General features: G+C 42.0%; 3 protein-coding genes across 3 annotated transcripts in view; 1 reads left to right on the forward strand and 2 right to left on the reverse strand.

Annotated features, from left to right (window-relative positions):
• The window catches only part of cd109 (CD109 molecule), a 37,332-nt gene extending 32,463 nt beyond the window's left edge, over nucleotides 1-4,869 (reverse strand). Inside the window, exons 1-5 of the mRNA XM_078275389.1 lie at nucleotides 4,805-4,869; nucleotides 3,989-4,155; nucleotides 2,659-2,687; nucleotides 1,519-1,755; nucleotides 1,101-1,226 (exon numbers count right to left, since the gene is read on the reverse strand). Coding sequence (XP_078131515.1) covers nucleotides 1,101-1,226; nucleotides 1,519-1,755; nucleotides 2,659-2,687; nucleotides 3,989-4,155; nucleotides 4,805-4,869 — 624 coding nt within the window. The remainder of the gene's footprint in view (nucleotides 1-1,100; nucleotides 1,227-1,518; nucleotides 1,756-2,658; nucleotides 2,688-3,988; nucleotides 4,156-4,804) is intronic.
• Nucleotides 4,870-5,624: 755 nt separating this feature from the next.
• naa20 (N-alpha-acetyltransferase 20, NatB catalytic subunit) lies at nucleotides 5,625-11,870 on the forward strand. Its single transcript, XM_078274416.1, has 6 exons — nucleotides 5,625-5,725; nucleotides 6,385-6,409; nucleotides 6,547-6,637; nucleotides 7,084-7,219; nucleotides 9,289-9,434; nucleotides 11,510-11,870. Exons 1-6 carry the CDS (start codon nucleotides 5,673-5,675, stop codon nucleotides 11,593-11,595), a joined length of 537 nt encoding a protein of 178 aa, XP_078130542.1. The 5' UTR covers nucleotides 5,625-5,672; the 3' UTR covers nucleotides 11,596-11,870.
• Nucleotides 11,815-20,595, reverse strand: crnkl1 (crooked neck pre-mRNA splicing factor 1). The gene is made up of 14 exons (XM_078274415.1): nucleotides 20,401-20,595; nucleotides 19,448-19,600; nucleotides 19,149-19,240; nucleotides 18,880-19,038; nucleotides 18,402-18,568; nucleotides 17,927-18,105; nucleotides 17,552-17,722; nucleotides 16,367-16,558; nucleotides 16,127-16,186; nucleotides 15,845-15,925; nucleotides 14,197-14,436; nucleotides 13,130-13,231; nucleotides 12,749-12,997; nucleotides 11,815-12,371 (listed from the first exon to the last, which is right to left on the reverse strand). Exons 1-14 carry the CDS (start codon nucleotides 20,446-20,448, stop codon nucleotides 11,961-11,963), a joined length of 2,304 nt encoding a protein of 767 aa, XP_078130541.1. The 5' UTR covers nucleotides 20,449-20,595; the 3' UTR covers nucleotides 11,815-11,960.
• Nucleotides 20,596-20,597: the final 2 nt, after the last annotated feature.

The following is a 20,597-nucleotide window of genomic DNA, read 5'->3' on the forward strand; positions in this document are numbered from 1 at the left end:
CACATCCTAAGGAAAGCTCATTGTGGGACTGGCTCTAGTGGCTGTAATTCTGCACCAAGGCTGAATTTCGGGAAGAGGCTTCAGATACAGTATTAGGGGACCACTAAGGTCTATATAAAACAGACTTCAGATACAGTATTAGGGGACCACTAAGGCCTATATAAAAGAGACTTCAGATACAGTATTAGGGGACCACTAAGGCCTATATAAAAGAGACTTCAGATACAGTATTAGGGGGACCACTAAGGCCTATATAAAAGAGACTTCAGATACAGTATTAGGGGACCACTAAGGCCTATATAAAAAGAGACTTCAGATACAGTATTAGGGGACCACTAAGGCCTATATAAAAGAGACTTCAGATACAGTATTAGGGGACCACTAAGGCCTATATAAAAAGAGACTCAGATACAGTATTAGGGGACCACTAAGGTCTATATAAAAGAGACTTCAGATACAGTATTAGGGGACCACTAAGGTCTATATAAAAGAGACTTCAGATACAGTATTAGGGGACCACTAAGGCCTATATAAAAGAGACTTCAGATACAGTATTAGGGGGACCACTAAGGCCTATATAAAAGAGACTTCAGATACAGTATTAGGGGACCACTAAGGTCTATATAAAAGAGACTTCAGATACAGTATTAGGGGACCACTAAGGCCTATATAAAAGAGACTTCAGATACAGTATTAGGGGACCACTAAGGTCTATATAAAAGAGACTTCAGATACAGTTTTTTGTTGGAGTTTGTAACATTCCAAAATCTTAATTTTGACTTAAAGATTTTCATTTTCACTGTATATGCACATTGGTTCCAAATATCAGTTATCGGTTTCATTAACTTCTAATAATCGGTATCGGTATCTGCCATGAAAAACCAGTATAGGTCAATCCCTATTTATACCTAAAATCAGCAACGACCATCAACAGTCATATCCTAAAGACCTTAGCTAATGTTAGCAATTACTTGCGGTTTATCAAAGATACCGTGATTACGTAAAAAAAAAGAAATTAGACAATTATGTAATAGTTGTTACAGGCCAAGTCGCTACAGTCCTTCTAACAGCTGGGTCTGGGTGAGAGGTAGCAGACTTACAGCGACTGTAGTAATGATGGTCCATTCACCCAGAGGCGGGTTTTCAGACAGTTGATACTCTTGGGACACGACCCCGAGGACGCTGTCCAGGGACAGCCACTGTCTGAGCGTGTTCCCCCTCGGATCCTGAATCAGGTACAACATGGAGACAGAGAAATTAAATGATGCGTTATCCTGGAGGACAGAGCTGCAGACAAGCAACGAACACAGAGACAAAAACATGTTTGTTTGTTTTTTTTCATCATTTCAGCGTTTTGCGTTGTGATGTTGTATGGGAAGATGTTCTATCAGTGATACGCTCAACATACGATTCACGATTTTGGTGGTTTGGTGGGGGGTTGTAACCCACTCATCCCCCCCCGTAATTTACGCCTATGATGGTTCCATCCCTAATGCTGTGTATTGAAGTCCAACTCACTCTGATGATGATGTCCACCGGGCTGACGTAGGGTTTCCCGTCGGGGTGAATGGACACCGCTCTGATCTTCACCGCCTGCCCCGGCATGTACTTCAGTTTGTCTGTCTGAATGAAGGTGGACAGGCCTTTGGGGTCAAAGTGCAGCTGCGTTGAGTTGGAGAACACCTCGGTCCTGCCCATTTGACCTTTAACCTCCAGGCGGTACGGCTGCCAGTAGCTGGACTCACTCTGGCTGATCTGCAGGGGTTAGAGTTCCCCACATCATTTAGAAAATGTCTTTCAATTAGGGGTGTAGGGCTTTAGTCTTGACCCAATACATCAATGTTGATATTGCGGCGATATTGTAGCATTGGCAATTGTTGCTTTAACTAAATAGTTACACAATTAGATTTTCGATAAATAATCAATTATAAACGTGGATATTATGACTAAGTGGGAAAAGGCAAATACCAGAACAGCTAGAACAGTCTAGTAAGTTGTAATAACTGTAATGCAGCCTGTAAAACCACAAAAAGACAATCTCTTTCAATCTCATTTATAAATGCTTTGTGAGGCATACACACCAAATACTTCACTAACGACGAGTAACTTTCTGAATTAGTCATGAATTCCAGTATTAATAAGTGTTTATACAACATTTTATAACACTAACTTACCATTAGTGGCACAGGCAATACAACTTTTGAACACTGCATCACTGAGTGTTACTGTCTGTCTGTCTGTCTGTCTATCTATCTAGGGACCACAATGAAAATAAGTCTTTGGGCTTTATTGTGTCATCCCTGACTATTTATTTATGTATGTTAATCTATGACACAGAGTACTGTTTCATATTTTTATATTTAAGTGGTCAAATACAATCAATCAATATCTATCTATCTATCTATCTATCTATCTATCTATCTATCTATCTATCTATCTATCTATCTATAAGTGTAAATCCATGCATAAATGTCCATCTAAATAGTTTGGAAATCATTTACTTACACTTTCTCAATCGTCTTGTGAACCAGTCAACTCCTAAATGCCTGGTTTGAAAGTTATGTTGAAACGGTTGTTGAGATATTTCACTGTGGACCAAAGGGACCACTGACCGCTAACAAGGCTAACAACTGAAATATAAAGACAAGTCATACTTACAGCTGGTAAAGTCAGCAGCTTGGTTGAACCTTTGAAAAAAGAATTTGACAGTAAAGAGTTTTAATTACACGGTAAAGTACAAACCACTGTTGGACTATTAGCTCACGCTAATACAAAGATTAGACCTCGCGTAGCACAAATGTCTGGGCCCTGTAGAAAGGCATTTTCTATGGGCCCCTCCCCGCATCCACAGCTATTCATTCTAGCATTTTTTTGGGCCCTCCTCACATGAGGGCCCTGGGTAGTAGGGGTGCATGATATATCGACTCAATATCGTTATCGCAATATATTGAAAGTGTCCCAATAAGTATGCAATATTTAGTTTATTTTGTGGAGCGCTGCGTCCCGTCCGTTGGCTGTGTGGCTTAGTTGCGTTTGATTTAGAGCTCGCTTGAAACACTAATGACCCTGTTTCATTGGTCAGTTACCGTGCCACTTAGACATGTTGGTGCACGTCAGCGCACGGGTCCACTACATGACAAACACTATGGAACGTACCATGTGACGTGTGTGTGCATATTTCGAGAGAGTGACAGTGTAAGTGAAGAAATAGATAGAGACAACAAAACGGAACGAATCAGAGAAGAGAAAGAAAAGTTGTGTCCTGTTCTCTTTATATATTTGATACTGTCCAACCAGTAGAACATGTCCTGTTCTGTAGACATGGTCTTTATTTATTAATTCATGTTGGACCAGTCCAAAATGACCGTCAGTTTAAATAAACCCTGTAAGAAAAAACAATTGTGTTGTAAGAAAACTTGTTTAATTTGTTATGAATCTATTTTGATGCGTTTTCCCGTAACCTCTGTAATTTTACATATGTTTAAAACATCTAAATTAATATCGATAGAGCAATATTCATAATCGATATTGCAATATCACATTTTGTCAGTATCGTGCAACCCTAGTACTCAGTCCCTTTTCCCCCCAGTCCGACGCCCCTGCTTGTGACCGACTGAGCCTTTTGGGGATGCCTCTTTTATACCCAATCATGACCAATTAACCTGTTCACCTGTGGAATGTTCTAAACAGGTGTTCTTTGAGCATTCCTCAACTTTTGTTGCCCCTGTGCCAGCTTTTTTGGAACGTGTTGCAGGCATCAAATTCAAAATGAGTGAATATTTGCAAAAAAAAACAATAAAGTTGATCAGTTTGAATACTGGATATCTTGTCTTTGTAGTGTATTCAATCGAATATAGGTTGAAAAGGATTTGCAAATCATTGTGTTCTGTTTATATTTTCGTTTTACACAACGTCCCAACTTCATTGGAATTGGGGTTTGTAATTTATATCAGAAGAGTCCTTGGTTGATGATAAAAACAGGTTTTACCTCCCTGGACAGTAGCGAAGTCTGAGGCCACAGTCTGTTTGCCGTGAGCGATGAGGGCAGACACATTGACGGAGGAGGCGGTCAGGATGGTGATGGACACTGATGTTGGGACTCCGGGCCGGATGACTCCGGGGGCCAACAGCAGGTAGGAGGGCTGAGGGTTGGGGCTGGGAAACCAAACAAACACACTGAGAGAGTCCTGGGCCAAACAAACAGGGATGTTCTGTTAGAAAAAATGATTCAACCCTTCGGTTGTCTTCCCATCCACCATGAACTTGCTCTACTTCTGGGTCAAAATTGAAAATTAACTCTTTTTTTAATGCTTTTGGCGCTTTTTTAACATTTTTTTCTTCATATATTATATTGTAAGTGCCCAATTTCGAGATCCTGAGCATCAAAAGGTGTTATTTACTTTCTCTTTTAGTTCATATTTAACACCAAAGTCTTTTTTTTGTTGACATTAGGACAATTTACCTGTGATGGCTTGTCTAAATTCACACAAACAAACAATATGTGAGTGATATTTTGTCACTTTTATAACTTATACTCATATTTTAAGAAAACATTCACCACAGAGACATTAAGCATGTAACAAAACTTTATATAATATAAAAAAATCTGTTTTGACAGAAAAGATATCTCAGAGATCTCCCTGGCTCTGCACCTGTACGTTTACCTGTGTGTGTGTGTGTGTGTGTGTGTGTGTGTGTGTTTACCTGTGTGTGTGTGTGTGTGTGTGTGTGTGTGTGTGTGTGTGTGTGTGTGTGTGTGTGTGTGTGTGTGTGTGTGTGTGTGTGTGTGTGTGTGTGTGTGTACCTGTGTGTGGTGCTCTGGGCGAGGATGATGAGGCCGAAGAATCCCCACACCTGGAGACGCTCCATTTGCATGAATGAACCTCACTCCACGGGACTTCACTCAGTGCTGGGAGCAGATGGACGTCTGCGACGGCCTTCATACCTTCAGACAGTATCCTTCTCCTCCTCCTCCTCCTCCTCCTTCTCCTCCTCCTCCTCCTCGGATCACCTGATGAACTGAACCAGTGTCAGTTTACCTGAACCCACCCTGGGGAGTCTTCGTTAAGGAGCTGAGACTGGGTGTTTCCATTCTGAGGAGATTAACTCTGTTTACACAGAGGAATATGTGATATTATATCTTTGTAAAGAGGCTTCGGTTCAGTCTCACTAGTGCTGTGGAGACTGTTATCTCTCTGCCTGACGGTGCCAGTGTCAGTTTGACAAAGAAAGAGAAAAAGAGTTTCTATACAAACTGTTCAGAGTGGGAAACAAGGATTCAGATTTATTCCCCAAAGGATGAATCCTACTGACTTTGTTAATGGCCAAACGTTTCCTTTTAGTGCCACCATGAGGTTGACATTTAGGGAATGGATTCCCATGAAATTAGATACGTAGGCTACATAATTTCCACCTCAGGATGATTTGTAATAGCTTCCGTGATTCTTTGACTTTTTCTTTAGCACCTTAGTCATCGCCCAATACTTTGATTTATGACCAAAAACCCCGAAATCAATAGACAAATATACTGAGTGTATTGATGCCTAAAATCATTTTACAATGTTGTACCTCCGTGTCGGCAGGGGGCGCTTCTATTTTTCTTTATGCCTTTCATAGTAAGCCGATGTCTGTTTTCTTCTGTGAGGTGAAAGGACACAGAGCAGCAAGCCAAGATGACAACATTAAGACCGTTTACCTGCGATGATTTATTTAAATTTAACAATATGTGAGTGAAGTCTTCTCAGTTTTATTATATATATTCTTAAATTATCCAGCTGTCTTGTGTTTATGTGGCTATGTCATCTGCACATCCTGTTTTTTTTTTGGAGTCCAGCAGATTTAGCAGGCTAACTAGTGTGACCACAGATGGACTGCTGACTGGGAGGAATGCTGTGCCAAACTCCGTTCAAAAGAATCGAGAATTTAATAGTCCCATTGTCAACGGCAATACGGATACTTTTTAATGCCTGACTGAAACACATTGTAAATCGTTAGTGTCTCCTGAAAGAATCGGCACACATTTAATCAATTAACTAACTTGTCTTTTCAGTAAAAAATGTAATTGTTCTGCTAGTTACGCTAGCTAACGTTAACGTTTGTTAGCTAGCCTAGCTAAGAGGTTAGCGAATAACGTAATGTGAAAATCATGGTGTTTAGTCGTGCACGGGTATTCCATATTTACCGAAAAATCCCAATTATATTATGATAACTTTTAGTCAAATTTAGGTTAATATCCATAAATAACGTCACATTATAAAAGTGAGTTTGGTTTGTGTGTGTATTCATCAGACATCAACATACTCGTATTAGAATTGTTATTGAAACAGATAAATGACAGTTAAGATGAAGGATTATATGACGTACTCTTTGTGTTTTGTCCAACAGCAACCTGGACCCATTGACAGAAACTGTATCCTTTTATTTTAAGTTAAATATCAGCCATCTGTCATTTCACATGTAGTTTATTGTCATGTAATAAATTAAAAATGACTTACTTTTTTTTTGTATATGTAAGTCTGTAGTTTTCTTTAACCTTTTGACCTCCAGTATGGGATCCCGTTTTACCTCCAGTACCTGGCTCACTGGCCGGAGTACTTTATCGTTGCTGAGGCTCCTGGTGGTGAACTGATGGGCTACAGTAAGTTCACTCACACACACACACACACACACTCACTCACACACACAAAAATGTATTCAAACACACAAATAATGCCCCAGATGCGAGTGTCAACACATTAAAATCCGCTGCTTTCTAAATATTTCCCTCATTTTTTTTATTTTTATTTTGGCAGACATTAATCTGTAAAGTCCTCTATCTGTCGGTGTGGGAGGCTCGGTTGTCTGTGAAAGGAAAATAAATGTCCTTGTCTGTACCCATACAGCCATTAGCCTCAGTGAAAACATGTCTAAATACATCCTCAAAACAATTAGTATCTCATAATTACATTTAAAAAGTCAATGGGAAGAACACAGATTTGTGTCTGCTGTGTTTAAGTTACATACTTTTCTGTGTTTTGGTAGTAAATTAAACTCTCAGTAAACCTTTTTTTTTCTTCTTATGGCTGACTCGTTGCTTGTTTGCAGTCATGGGGAAGGCGGAGGGATCTGTGGCTCGGGAGGAGTGGCACGGTCACGTCACCGCACTGTCTGTCGCCCCCGAGTTCAGGAGACTCGGCCTCGCAGCCAAACTCATGGAGATGCTGGAGGAGATCTCGGAGAGGTTTGTACACGCGTCTCACCCTGAAGTACACAACGCATACTGGACAGGGAAGTCTATCTGCAGACAGGAGATACATGTGACAGTGTTGATGTCACAGAAGCAGTCAGATCATTTACTTAAAGTGCTCATATTATACCCATTTTCAGGTTCATAATTGTATTTAGAGGTTATACCAGAATAGGTTTACATGGTTTAATTAGTCAAAATACACCATATTTTTGTTGTACTGCACATTGCTGCAGCTCCTCTTTTCACCCTGTGTGTTGAGCTCTCTGTTTTAGCTACAGAGTGAGACATCTCACTTCTGTTCCATCTTTGTTGGGAGTTGCACATGCTCAGTAGCTAGGTAAGGACTACTAGCCAGTCAGAAGCATAGTATGAGGGCGTGCCCTGACAGTACCTAGGTAAGGACTACTAGCCAGTCAGAAGCAGAGTATGAGGGCGTGCCCTGACAGTACCTAGGTAAGGACTACTAGCCAGTCAGAAGCAGAGTATGAGGGCGTGCCCTGACAGTACCTAGGTAAGGACTACTAGCCAGTCAGAAGCAGAGTATGAGGGCGTGTCCCTGACAGTACCTAGGTAAGGACTACTAGCCAGTCAGAAGCAGAGTATGAGGGCGTGTCCCTGACAGTACCTAGGTAAGGACTACTAGCCAGTCAGAAGCATAGTATGAGGGCGTGCCCTGACAGTACCTAGGTAAGGACTACTAGCCAGTCAGAAGCAGAGTATGAGGGCGTGCCCTGACAGTACCTAGGTAAGGACTACTAGCCAGTCAGAAGCAGAGTATGAGGGCGTGTCCCTGACAGTACCCTAGGTAAGGACTACTAGCCAGTCAGAAGCAGAGTATGAGGGCGTGTCCTGACAGTACCTAGGTAAGGACTACTAGCCAGTCAGAAGCAGAGTATGAGGGCGTGTCCTGACAGTACCTAGGTAAGGACTACTAGCCAGTCAGAAGCATAGTATGAGGGCGTGCCCTGACAGTACCTAGGTAAGGACTACTAGCCAGTCAGAAGCAGAGTATGAGGGCGTGCCCTGACAGTAGCTAGGTAAGGACTACTAGCCAGTCAGAAGCATAGTATGAGGGCGTGCCCTGACAGTACCTAGGTAAGGACTACTAGCCAGTCAGAAGCAGAGTATGAGGGCGTGCCCTGACAGTACCTAGGTAAGGACTACTAGCCAGTCAGAAGCAGAGTATGAGGGCGTGCCCTGACAGTACCTAGGTAAGGACTACTAGCCAGTCAGAAGCAGAGTATGAGGGCGTGCCCTGACAGTACCTAGGTAAGGACTACTAGCTAGTCAGAAGCAGAGTATGAGGGCGTGCCCTGACAGTACCTAGGTAAGGACTACTAGCCAGTCAGAAGCAGAGTATGAGGGCGTGCCCTGACAGTACCTAGGTAAGGACTACTAGCCAGTCAGAAGCAGAGTATGAGGGCGTGCCCTGACAGTACCTAGGTAAGGACTACTAGCCAGTCAGAAGCAGAGTATGAGGGCGTGTTAGCCTGGTTGACACCAGACCCTGAGAGTGGGTCTGGGGAAGGTTCATTTCCAAAGGGAAACCACCAACGGACGCCACTCAAATGCCTCTGGGCGCAATTGGATAGTCCTTCAACCGGTCAGACCAACGATCTGGGTGACGTAGCAGCGACAGCGGCATCAACGGGTTGCTGCGCTTTGGTGGCCGTCATGTTGAATGTAAACAAAAAGCTGCTCGCCGTCGCTGCGCTATCGTCATCGTGTAAAGCCCGCCTCAACGGTTGTGATTGGTGCCTCAATTTGGAAAAATTGGAAATGGGCTTGAATGGGCTCTAGACCAGACGGACTTGCAGAGCAAATCTCTAATTTGCCGGATGTTCGTCAGGGTTTTACCACGCTAGGTTCATGTGTTTTGTGTGTCTGATGAAATAACAGATGTTGTCTGGATCTGTGATGGCTGAAGTTATCTCATCATGGAAGTGTGTGTTCTGAACATGTTTTTTATTTATTTCTATTTTAAAGGTTTACATTCCCTCAACACATAGTTACCCTGTGTTTAAATTCATGTGTTGTTACGTTTTAACGTTGTCTTGTAGGAAGGGCGGATTCTTCGTGGACCTCTTCGTGCGCGTCTCCAACCAGGTGGCGGTGAACATGTACAAACGTCTGGGCTACAGCGTCTACAGGACGGTGATCGAGTATTACTCAGCCAGCAACGGAGAACCGGATGAAGACGCCTACGGTGAGAGGAATTACCAAAACTGAAACCAGATCATTAACAGGATTTGGCAAGCAAATTCAATTTTACAAAGTGAAAAAGCCCAAAGTTCCCCCCAAAGGGACTTACCATCTCCAACAGAAAACACTGTTCACAAACTGCTCCAAACAGCTCTATTGTAGTCCAGCCTTTACTTCAGAGACAAACGTGGTCACTTTGGAACACACGTTATAATGCTCGCCTAGCTGCTAGCATGGCACGCCCTCATACTCTGCTTCTGACTGGCTAGTAGTCCTTACCTAGGTACTGTCAGGGCACACCCTCATACTCTGCTTCTGACTGGCTAGTAGTCCTTACCTAGCTACTGTCAGGACACGCCCTCATACTCTGCTTCTGACTGGCTAGTAGTCCTTACCTAGGTACTGAGCATGTGTGACTCCCAACAAAGATGGAACAGAAGTGTGATGTCTCACTATGTAGCTAAAACAGAGAGCTCAACACACAGGGTGAAAAGAGGAGCTGCAGCAATGTGCAGTACAACAAAAATATGGTGTTTTTTTGGAAAATTAAACCATGTAAACCTATTCTGATATAACTGTCAAAACCAAAAACTAATCAAAAGTTATAACAGTAAATGCTGTCGGTCTGCAGACTCTTGCCACACTAAAATATGAGGCTGGCATTGTGGGAAAGCTTTGCTTTCATGTGTAAGAAAAGAAAGCAGGTAATAACTATGATGAATTGTCTTTTCAGATATGGCTGGCTTAGTGTGGATGTATTCCACAGTCCCATACAGTGAAAACAGTGGATGGAGTCTTGTAGCACATCTTTAAGACACATCTTAAATGACAAATGTTCACATTTAAAGGGTCAGTTCTAGAGCCCGACTGATATATCGGCGGGCCGATATTATCCAAACTATTTATATCAGCATTTATAATGGCCGATAAATGAATATTTCAAAAATAAAATAACGGATGAAACCCCCTTCAACCATGTTCTGAGTGTTGGCGGTGCAGTTTGTCCACCAGAGGGCGCTCTACAACGTCCCTGTTGGCAACCAGCTTTGATTTTTGTTTTTTAGTGTTTTTGTTCAAAGGACTTTAAGTTGCATATCTTAAGTTTGTATTTTTATACATTTTATGTATCAGAACTAATATATTTTGATGTTCCTCTGTTCTGTTGTACAACAAACCAGTTTTTAAACTGCGTTATATTTTAGTGAGGACTCATAAATAACCCAAATAACTAATGTTAGGGACATCTGTTTAGGTTTTGTTACGCGTTTCTGGATTTAAATTTTTTTTATATCATATCTATCTATATCTATCTATCTATATCTATCTATCTATATATATATCTATCTATATCTATATATATATCTATATCTCTATATCTCTATATATATATCTATATCTCTATATATCTCTATATCTATCTCTATATCTATCTATCTATATCTATATATCTATATCTATATATCTATATATATCTATGTCTATATCTATATATCTATATATATCTATGTCTATATATCTATATATATATATATATATATGTATATATATCTCTATATATATATATATCTATATATATATATCTATATATCAGATTTTAAATCACCAAATATTTGTATTGGTATCGGCCTTAAAAATCCTTTGTCGGCTGGGCTCTAGTCAGTTCACTCAAATTATAAAATCTCACTTTTAGTGGTAAGAAACAGCATTCTGCGGATTATAACGGGAACATCTTTCTGCAAAGATACGTTTATTTTTTAAGCCTTGAGCAGCAGATGACATTTTATTCAGCTGAAAACCTGGACGAATAACACCAGAACTATCTGCGTGGATGGATACAACTAGAAGTAACAACTCTTTTTCGTGTATTTTCGATGAACTGGCCCTATTTAATGACTTTCAATTAGCAAACCAACTGTAGATTATTAGTATTAAACGAAACAAAAAAAGCCTCTGTTCTGCACATTTGGAAAATCTGTCTTTATAACACCCATCAGAAGAGGGCGCTGTTCCCCCAGAACAAGCAGAGACCTTTAGGTTTGAAAAACTGACAGTTTTCTATTTGGTCTTTCCTTGTTGCAGACATGAGGAAAGCTCTGTCCAGAGACACGGAGAAGAAGTCCATCATCCCGCTGCCACACCCAGTCCGACCAGAGGACATCGAATAACAGACGGTGGCTCTCTGACCCCTCTTCACCCTGATAATCACATGTGAATAATATGTAATAACAGACCCTGCTCAGTTACATTGTACATAGTTAAACTGTCACAGAGGCTGCTTACCACTTCAGTCATAGTCAGAGAGCCACACCGTACACATTTTAATGTCCCATTTCCTGTAAATTCTGAATCAACATTTTCTTAAGAAATAACACAACAAAGTGGGATTGAATTGACGTTTGTATAATGCAGAAAACAGTCATACAATAAAGACTACTCATGAGCTGTTTTTTTTTTGTTGTTGAAAATATTCAGTAGAAAAATGAATCCAGGATGAACGTCACCCTGAACGTTTGAGCAGGGAAACATGAATCTACTCTTTATTTTCATCTCCGCCCTCCTCTTTCTTTCCGTTCTCTTCCCCCTTTTTCTTCCCATCATCATCATCATCATTACTGTCACTCTCACTACTACTGCTGCTGCTGCTGCTGCTGCTGCTGCTGCCGTCGTCGTCTCGATCATCACACGTCTTCTCCTGTTCCGTTTCCGTCGCTGTGTTTCTGTCCGAGTCGTTTTCCGGCAGGTTCTCTGGAGCAGCTGCGGGCTCGCCGGAGGGCGGCGATGTCGTCTCTTCGGCCGCTTCGGGAGACTTTTCTGGACTTTCATCCTCCTGAATCTGCTGCCTCTTCCACATCTTTGCCATGGCCAGCAGCTTGAGGTTGGGCTGGTTGGCCGCGTCCTCTGGGAAGATGTAGTCGTAGTACTCCTCCCAGCCTGCGTCTGACTGAAAGAACCACAGACGAGAGATGGCGATTAATTCCTGTAACTGGCTGCAAAGAATTATTGGTTACACTTTACTTGAAGGTATATCTACATAAGAGTGACATGACACTGTCATGTCACTCTTATGTAGATACCTTCAAGTAAAGTGTCACTGAATTATTTTAATCAACATTTGAATTGGCCAGTGCAAAACTGAAATGTACATGCAGCAAAGGGCCGCAGGTCGAGGAGCACCCCTCTATACACGGGCGCCTGCTCTACCAACCGAGCTATCCGGGCGCCCCATTTTGGAACTTTTGGTGGAACAAGAACTCCACACTGCTGTTTATTATCTTCGATACGACACTACGCCGCTCAGTTAGCAAAACCAGTTCTTACCCCGTCCTCGGCCGTCAGCTTCCTCCTCTTCTTCACCTTCTCTGGCAGCAGCTTCCGGACTCTGTCCATGGTGCTGTCGGAGCCAAACTCCCTCTCAAAGTCCCTCCAGGACTCGAGCAGCATCAGCCGCTCCTCCTTCTCCTCGCAGTTCCTCATGCCCTTGTTGGCCTCCTCGTAGATCTGCCGGCACTTCTCCAGCCGCTCGCCGCTGTCGATCGACAGCTCGAACTTGGCGTAGCTGATCCAAACCTGCACGAGAGGGGAAAAAAATAAGTCAAGAGTTAGTCATCTCACGGTCGTCGGTTGGTTGAAAAAAAGAAAAATGGATCAGTCTGAATCCAGATCTTCAATGAGCACAGGGCGCTACGATGCAGCTCTCACCTTGACGTGCTGGGTGCGCTGCAGCAGCCTTTTGTAAAGGTTCCGGGTGTTTCCAAACTCCTCCTGCTCAATCTCAAAGTCAATGTAGGACTTCCACAGCACCTGAAAACACAACACAGACAGACGCTTTGAAGGCCCTCACGCGCTGAATGTGTTCCAGTCATGAAGGAAAGGATGGATATTGAATGAAGTATTTGGAAGATAAACTTGAACCTGCCTTCCACAAAGGAATATCAATGCAGTAGTGGGGGAAAAAAAACTAACTGTCCATATGTTTTGGAAATATTTGAGATTTCTTTAGTCCATATTCTAACCTGACGCAACAGATGGTTTGTTACACAGAACCCTCTAAAAAAAAAGCCGTCAGTGGAAACTGTTTGGAAAAGAGAAGGCCTTTTTCCCTATAAAAAAAAATACCTGACAGGTGATTGGATGAGCCACCTGTATATCATGACCGCCATTGTTGTTTTGAACAAACAACTGCATCCGTCGCACGCGCACCTAAACCACGCCCGCAGCTGCCAGTAGCTCCTCGCATACAAACGCATTATTTGAAGTCTGACGAGATGGATTCTCACAAGATCTCGCAAAAATACCGCTGCTGGACAATAACTCAATATGATCCTTCATCTTTCAATGGAATCGTATCGTGATGAAATCATATATCGAGAGATCGCGATATACAATTACGTTGTCTAAACGGATTATAACAAGCACACACTAACTCAATTTTCTCAGAAAGTCTGTTGTGAAACATTTTGAGGGAATATCATTTGAAGAATTGCAGATTTGTTCTAACATCTAACTATTTTTGCACATGCGTGTAAACAGTCAGTATATAGCTGGATTTCTTTTTAAATGTTTGCTCTATAATTGCACTTGAAACTGTTCTGTGAAAGCACTTGTCAACAATGTTAACGCAGTATTGATACCGATGTGTTTGGTCAAGGTTATCGTTTTATCAGAGCTTCTGATCGCCCAGCCCTGGTGCGAGGTAATCCATATTCCCCGGCTCTGACAAAAGCAAAAAGGACGAAGACACGGATGAACAAAACGGCAAGCGATACCTCAGGCATGTCCAGCCGCGGCTGTCCGATGGCGAGTTCGAAGATGGCGCGGGCTCTCTCGACGTCTCCCAGGATGGTCTCCAGCTCGGAGAACTTGATCCAGGTGGTGCAGTTCTCCGGGCTGAACTCCAGGTACTTCTCGTAGAGCTTCCTGCAGCGGTCAAACTCGCGCAGCTGCAGCTCCAGCTCGATGTAGCCCTTCAGCAGCTTGTTCTTCGGGCATTTGCCGATCGCTGTACCCTGAAGGAGAGAAACGAGGACGATCATCACAGATGCAGTCAGACTGAGTTCATCTGCGGGGAGTGTTTGTAAAGTGCAAAAAATGTCTTTTAGTGTTAATAAAAGTGACGTGTTTGCTTCGAAATGTACTAGTTTTGCCTGACTTTAGATATAACTGTCTGTGCATCTTACCAGATATTTGTTTTTATCGATTATGCTGTTTCATGGTGAGTAGGGCTATATAATTAATCGCAATTTTATCCAAATCGCAATATGGACTAGTTCAATATCCAAATCGCAGGGCGGTGTCAAACACTTCTGAATTAAGTATTGTGGTGCTCCAGCCTACATATCTGAATCCTACAAAAAAAAAAAATCACATTATAATCACTTACATTTTGTATTTGAATATTTTTCTAGGAAAATAAGAATAATGATACAAAAATAAAATTCCCTCCATTATCGTGGATCATATCGCAATCATATCAGTCAAAATAATTGCAATCAGATATTCCTCACATCGTGCAGCCCTAGGTGTGACAGCTATTTTTTTATATCTTTATATTATGTAAGGCTGCACAATGTGAGGAAAATATGCGAAAACGTTGAATACCGCGATAACGATATTACTTGCGATAAATAAACATATTAAAGTGTACTCAGTTCTGCTGCTTTCAGCAAAGCTGCTAAAATACAACGTATTGCTGGTTAAAAGAAAGGAAATCATAACGTATTGCTGGTTAAAAGAAAGGAAATCATTTCCAACATTCTTTTATTGAACGCTGAATTGAATATTAAAAGGCAGCACTAGAAAAAGAATGAATGAAAAAGATTTTAAAGTTTCTGCTGATTTTTTTCTTTAAATGAACACAATGTTTTTTGCGATGTGTCGCAGCCTTTCGCGATGCGTTTAAAAAAAACACGATATATGATGCAGCCCTAACTTTTTAGTTTGGGTGTAAAATGTTCTAAATAAAAAGGCAACGTTAAAATTGAAAGGTTGTGACTTTTCGTTGCGACCAGAAGCTCTATAGCTCGCTTTGTCGGTCGACAGAAATTCCCCCTCCGTTTGGCGAACAAACGACCAAAGAGGCTGAATTTTGGCAGGTCAAGTGTGTGTGTGTGTGTGTGTGTGTGTGTGTGTGTGTGTGTGTGTGTGTGTGTGTGTGTGTGCTCCAGCTATTGTGAACTCGCACTTGCGTACAACTGAAATCACGCTTTTGCTATTACAGAGAGAGTAAAGTACAGAAAAGGGACCACTCTCGGTTCAAATGTGAACAGTACAAAATCCTAATATTGATCTTAAAAGACAGGAATATATATATATATATATATATATATATATATATATATATATATATATATATATATATATATATATATTTATTTATTTATTTGAAAACTCATCGGTTTGATGAGTGAATCTTACCATGACCTTTCGGGCTCCCTGCAGGTTCTTCTGCCGGATCTCAAACTGAGCGTAGAGCAGCCAAATCTTAGCGAACGTGAACTGAAACCAAAACATGAGATTATCTCAACCTGGTAACAACAGTGCCGGGACTTTGACTGTATATATACACACATATATATGTATCTCAACAGTAATACCAGCATTCTGTTTTAGTACAGTGACACTACTATTGTCTTTATTACAAGAGAAACAACGGGCGAATCAGGGACTCGTACAAGAAAAAGCAAATATCTGAATTACCTTTTTATGCGGGATGAGGTCCAGAGAGGCCTGGTACACCTGCCTCGTTTTCTCAGGATCCTAGGGAAAAATATATATGACAGTAATTAGTTTGTGAGGAAACTTCTATTCTGTCAACATTCAATTTATTTATTTATTTTTTTTTATTTGAATTTTTCTAACTCCACACGTGTATGTAGGACTCCTCTGTTGAGGTAAAAATGAAGGTTGATGATGATGAAGAAAAGCGTGTAGACGGACCTTGACCTCCAGCTCTTCGTACAGCGCGTAGTTGATCCACAGGTAGATGTATCGCTTCCAGTGTCTCTTCTCCTGGATGGGGGGGATGTTGGCGATGGCCCTCTCGTAAACATCTCGCACCGTGTCGGGGTCGGCGTCGTTCTCCACCAGGCGCAGGTAATCGAACCACGCGTCGTAGTTGTGTGGGTTCGCCTGGTGGAAACGGAAAAAAAGTCAGCGATGAGGAAAGGGAAGTCACTTTTTCCCAATACGTTGCTCACATAATCCTATTTCCGTCTAGGGCTGCACGATATGAGGAAAATATGCGATACGCGATAACGTTGAATATCGCGATAACGATATAACAGATAATAGTGTACTCAGTTCTGCCTTTCTGTTGCTTTCAGTATTCTTTTAAAATACAACATATTGCTTGTTGAATTTAAAACAAATAATCATTTCTAACATTCTTTTATTGAACAAATTGAACATCGACTTGACAATGACAGGCACTACTAAAAAAGAATGACATATCCACTTTAAAGTGCAGTTTTCTACTGATATTTTCTTTCAACTAACACCTTAAAAAGCACCTCTGACTGACAGCTGGGAGACTAAAGATTAGTTTCCTCTCGTATTCAGTGTGTCTTGTGTTCTGGCCAACATGGTACATTTAAAAAGGTGAGAATAGGCCGACTGCAGCACTACTATCAACTATCGAGGACATTAGGGGTGAGCAAAAAAATCAATTCATATTCGCATCGCGATTCAAGCTCTACCGATTCATACAATTCCAATATTATTTTATTTCTTTTAAATGTTATGTCTACTGCAATCACATGGGAAAAGTAACTACATTTACATACTGTGAATCTAAATCGAGAATCGTTTTTGAATCGAGAGCCTAAAAATTGATATTGAATCAAATCGTGGCATTTTCTGAATCATGCACCCTTAAAGAACATAAACACAACATTTTACTTAATATCGCAAACTTAAAAACTAAATAAGAAAAGGGCTCAATGACACAGTTTGCGGTTATTAGCCATATCAGCCCCCCCCCACCGAAGTGCAAATAAAGGAATTTAATAAAGGAGTGAATCTCTACATATGGGCGCATGCTCTACCAACTGAGCTATATAGGCGCCCCTGATTTTTTTTTGGTAAAAACCTGAATGTGCAACATTGATTTTCCACGATAAATACCTTGACTTCCTCCTCATACTGGAACCTTCGTTTGCTGACGATGACGTCCTCGATTCCCCTCCGGTCTCCGAACTTCTTCTCGAACATCGTGTAGAACTTGAAGAGCTCCTGCGCCTGGTGTTTGGGGATTCTGTCCAGAGCGTACTTATAGATCACCCGGACGCGCTCAAACTGTCGAGCAACGGGACGTTTCGCACAATCACTCAACAAGTCGTTCAACAAGCAATGACAGCCAACACACATTTGTCAGGTTAGAGCCACAATCTAAAGACAAGGATATCAACATTTTTGATCAGTCTCCAGCATAACGAGAAACCAAAGGCTCCGATTTGAATTCATTAACACTGTTACAGGTCGGTCATGTTCTCCACAAACCTCTTTCTGTGTCTCCTCGAACTTGGCGAAGGCCACAAAGAGGTTTTCGTCCACATGAACCTCTCCGAAGAACTCCACCGCCCTCTCGTACACCTTCCGGCTGTGGGCGATGTAGCCGTGCCTCTCTTCAAAACGAGCGTACTTGATCCAGTTCTTCACCTCGGGATGAACCATGACGAGTGCAGCAGGGTTAAGGAGTGTTTACACATTTTATAATCATTTCTCAAGCAAAGGTTTTAGCGTTTCTAATAAGGATAGGCTGATTATCGGCCCGTTTTTTGGCAGTTGATCTGTATGGGCGTGTTCAGTTTTCTTATCTTAAAAGTTGTTGTGCCCATTGTTTTTAACAGTCACTTTTCCTGTACAGTCCTCGTCGCTGCTTAAAATCCTTCAGTTTGAATTTGGCACAGCACCGCCTTCTCTCAGCGGATTAATACTCAGAACACAACGCGGGGAACACCACCAGAAAGGATATATCGCTCATAAATGGTGCGAGCTTTGTCCACTTCCTTGTAGCGCAGCTCAAAGTTGATGTAGGAGTGCCAGGCCTGCTCGTCGGGCTCCCACTCCATCCAGCGCTCGAACACCTGCCTGCAGCCGGCGACGTTCCCCAGCATCTCCTCCATGTAGGTGTACTTGTACCTTTGGCAGGACAAAAAAGTCAAGGGGAATTTAAAGCAGAGGTACATGTTTGGATAGCCATGTAGAAAAACAAAAGTAAAACACACACCAGAGATTCTCTCCATCGGCACTTTACAGGCACATGAAGCTTTTCAGAGCTTCAGCCATACATTCTAAATAGATCCAAGTGTTTCTCTTCCTGTATTTTCTAATGGAAGGTAGCCAATCACCCGTTCCCAAGCAAAGCAGTCCAACTGAAAAAGAATCTACTCTACAATTTAGGAGTCCATTCCACAAACAAACAAACTGTCAGTTACAAACGTCATTCGTACCAGAACTGGTTGACACGCGGGAGGATGGTGATGGCTCTGTCCCAGATGTTGCGGGCGTGGTTCACCTGCCGGCTCTTCATCTCCATCTCGGCATACTTCAGCCACAGAGTGATGTTGCGGTGGTCGACGTCCAGCGCTCGCTCGTAAATGGAACGAGCCCTGAAACCGGAGGAAGCAGCGGTGAGGGAAAACTATACAGCAGAAACGTGTGTGGGACTGTTGGGGGGGGGGGATGGAAGACTGATCATTTCCTGGCTACAGCACACTACCTCTGGATCTCCTTCAGGCTTTCCTCCCATTGTGCGTATTTGATCCAGTTACTGATGACAGTGCGATTCTTTCTGATGTTGTCCTCAAACCCCTGAAAGAAACAAGCAGTGGTTTGACAATAGCCAAAAATACAATAACAATACACATTGTTCAATTGCATTGAACAAGTAATGATTTTAAAATGTACAATATGAATTGGAGAATCTCAGCTTACTTGGGGCAGATTTCCCACTTGAATACTGCACGTTTAAATCCAAACATGCCGTGTCAGTGGAGAGATTGAAAGGTGAGCGCTTACCTTCCTCTTCCTGAGTTTGTAATCGTTCAGCTCCTCCTCATCTGTGATCTTCTGTTTGGGTGGCGGCGGCAGAAGTTCGAGCTCCCTCTCTTTGGCTTCCCTCAGCAGCTGCTCGGCAGTGATCTGAACCTCTGCGGGAGCTTTATTCTTCACCTGAAACACAACAAGAAGTCATTTAAAATGATGCGGCTCCAGTCGTGGGCATAATGTCCCAATGTTCTACATGTCTTAATGCTAAACATTCGTAACTTGTTAAACTGTCTTATTTCTTTCATCCCATGACATAATGATCTAGCGTATCAAGTTGAAAGTTCAAGTCAACACTAAACCTACACAAAACAGGAATTGAACACAATGTTCCACTAAGTAAACTGGAAGTCTTTAAAGGTCCAATGTCTGCAATTATGTAAGCACACATAATGTAATCTGAAAACTGCTGCCCTGATTAAAAAAAAACAATGCAACTGATCTCAGCTGGTATTCTGTCTATAATGGAGTGGAATGGACATTTCTAAGTGACCCCAAACTTTTGACCGGTAGTGTATTTGTTGAAATCCGTGTTAGTGAGCACTTCTCCATCCACCTGACAGGTGATTAGACAGCATGATTATTACACAGGTGTACCTTGGGCTGTTCACATTAAAATGACACTGATCATGTGCAGTCAGTGTTAGCTCAGTATCTTTTTTAGTTGTATATCGTCAGACAGCTTAATGTTAGCGGTTGTCGAGCTCACGCGGTTTTCGTCTGGCTAACGTTACCACTCTCAAACAATAATTTCATGTATATTCTTAGCCGAGGTGACAGCTATATACTATCTGGTCGTGGTTAAAAGCAATAGTGCGCACTATCTGGCGCTTTGCTCAATCAAAGTTTAGCGCTAACTATTTGTTAGCATTAGCTTAGCCGAAGTCAAGAGCTCATGGCAGTTGTATTGAGCTTTGTTTTCTTACCTTCGCCACCTTCGGTATCCGCTGTTTGCCCGCCGCGGTGGAAGCCATGGCTAATGGCAGGTTTAACACCAACGACACTCAACAATTAAGCTACCAAACGCACTTAAAACGTTTAGAAAACAACAAAACTAAAACCAGGTACCGAAACGTTTTGGCAACATTAAGCGCCAGCCACCATGACAGTACCCAGAATGCCT

This window comes from Sander vitreus, chromosome 18 (genome assembly GCF_031162955.1).
Source record: "Sander vitreus isolate 19-12246 chromosome 18, sanVit1, whole genome shotgun sequence".
Classification (NCBI taxonomy): Eukaryota; Metazoa; Chordata; class Actinopteri; order Perciformes; family Percidae; genus Sander; species Sander vitreus.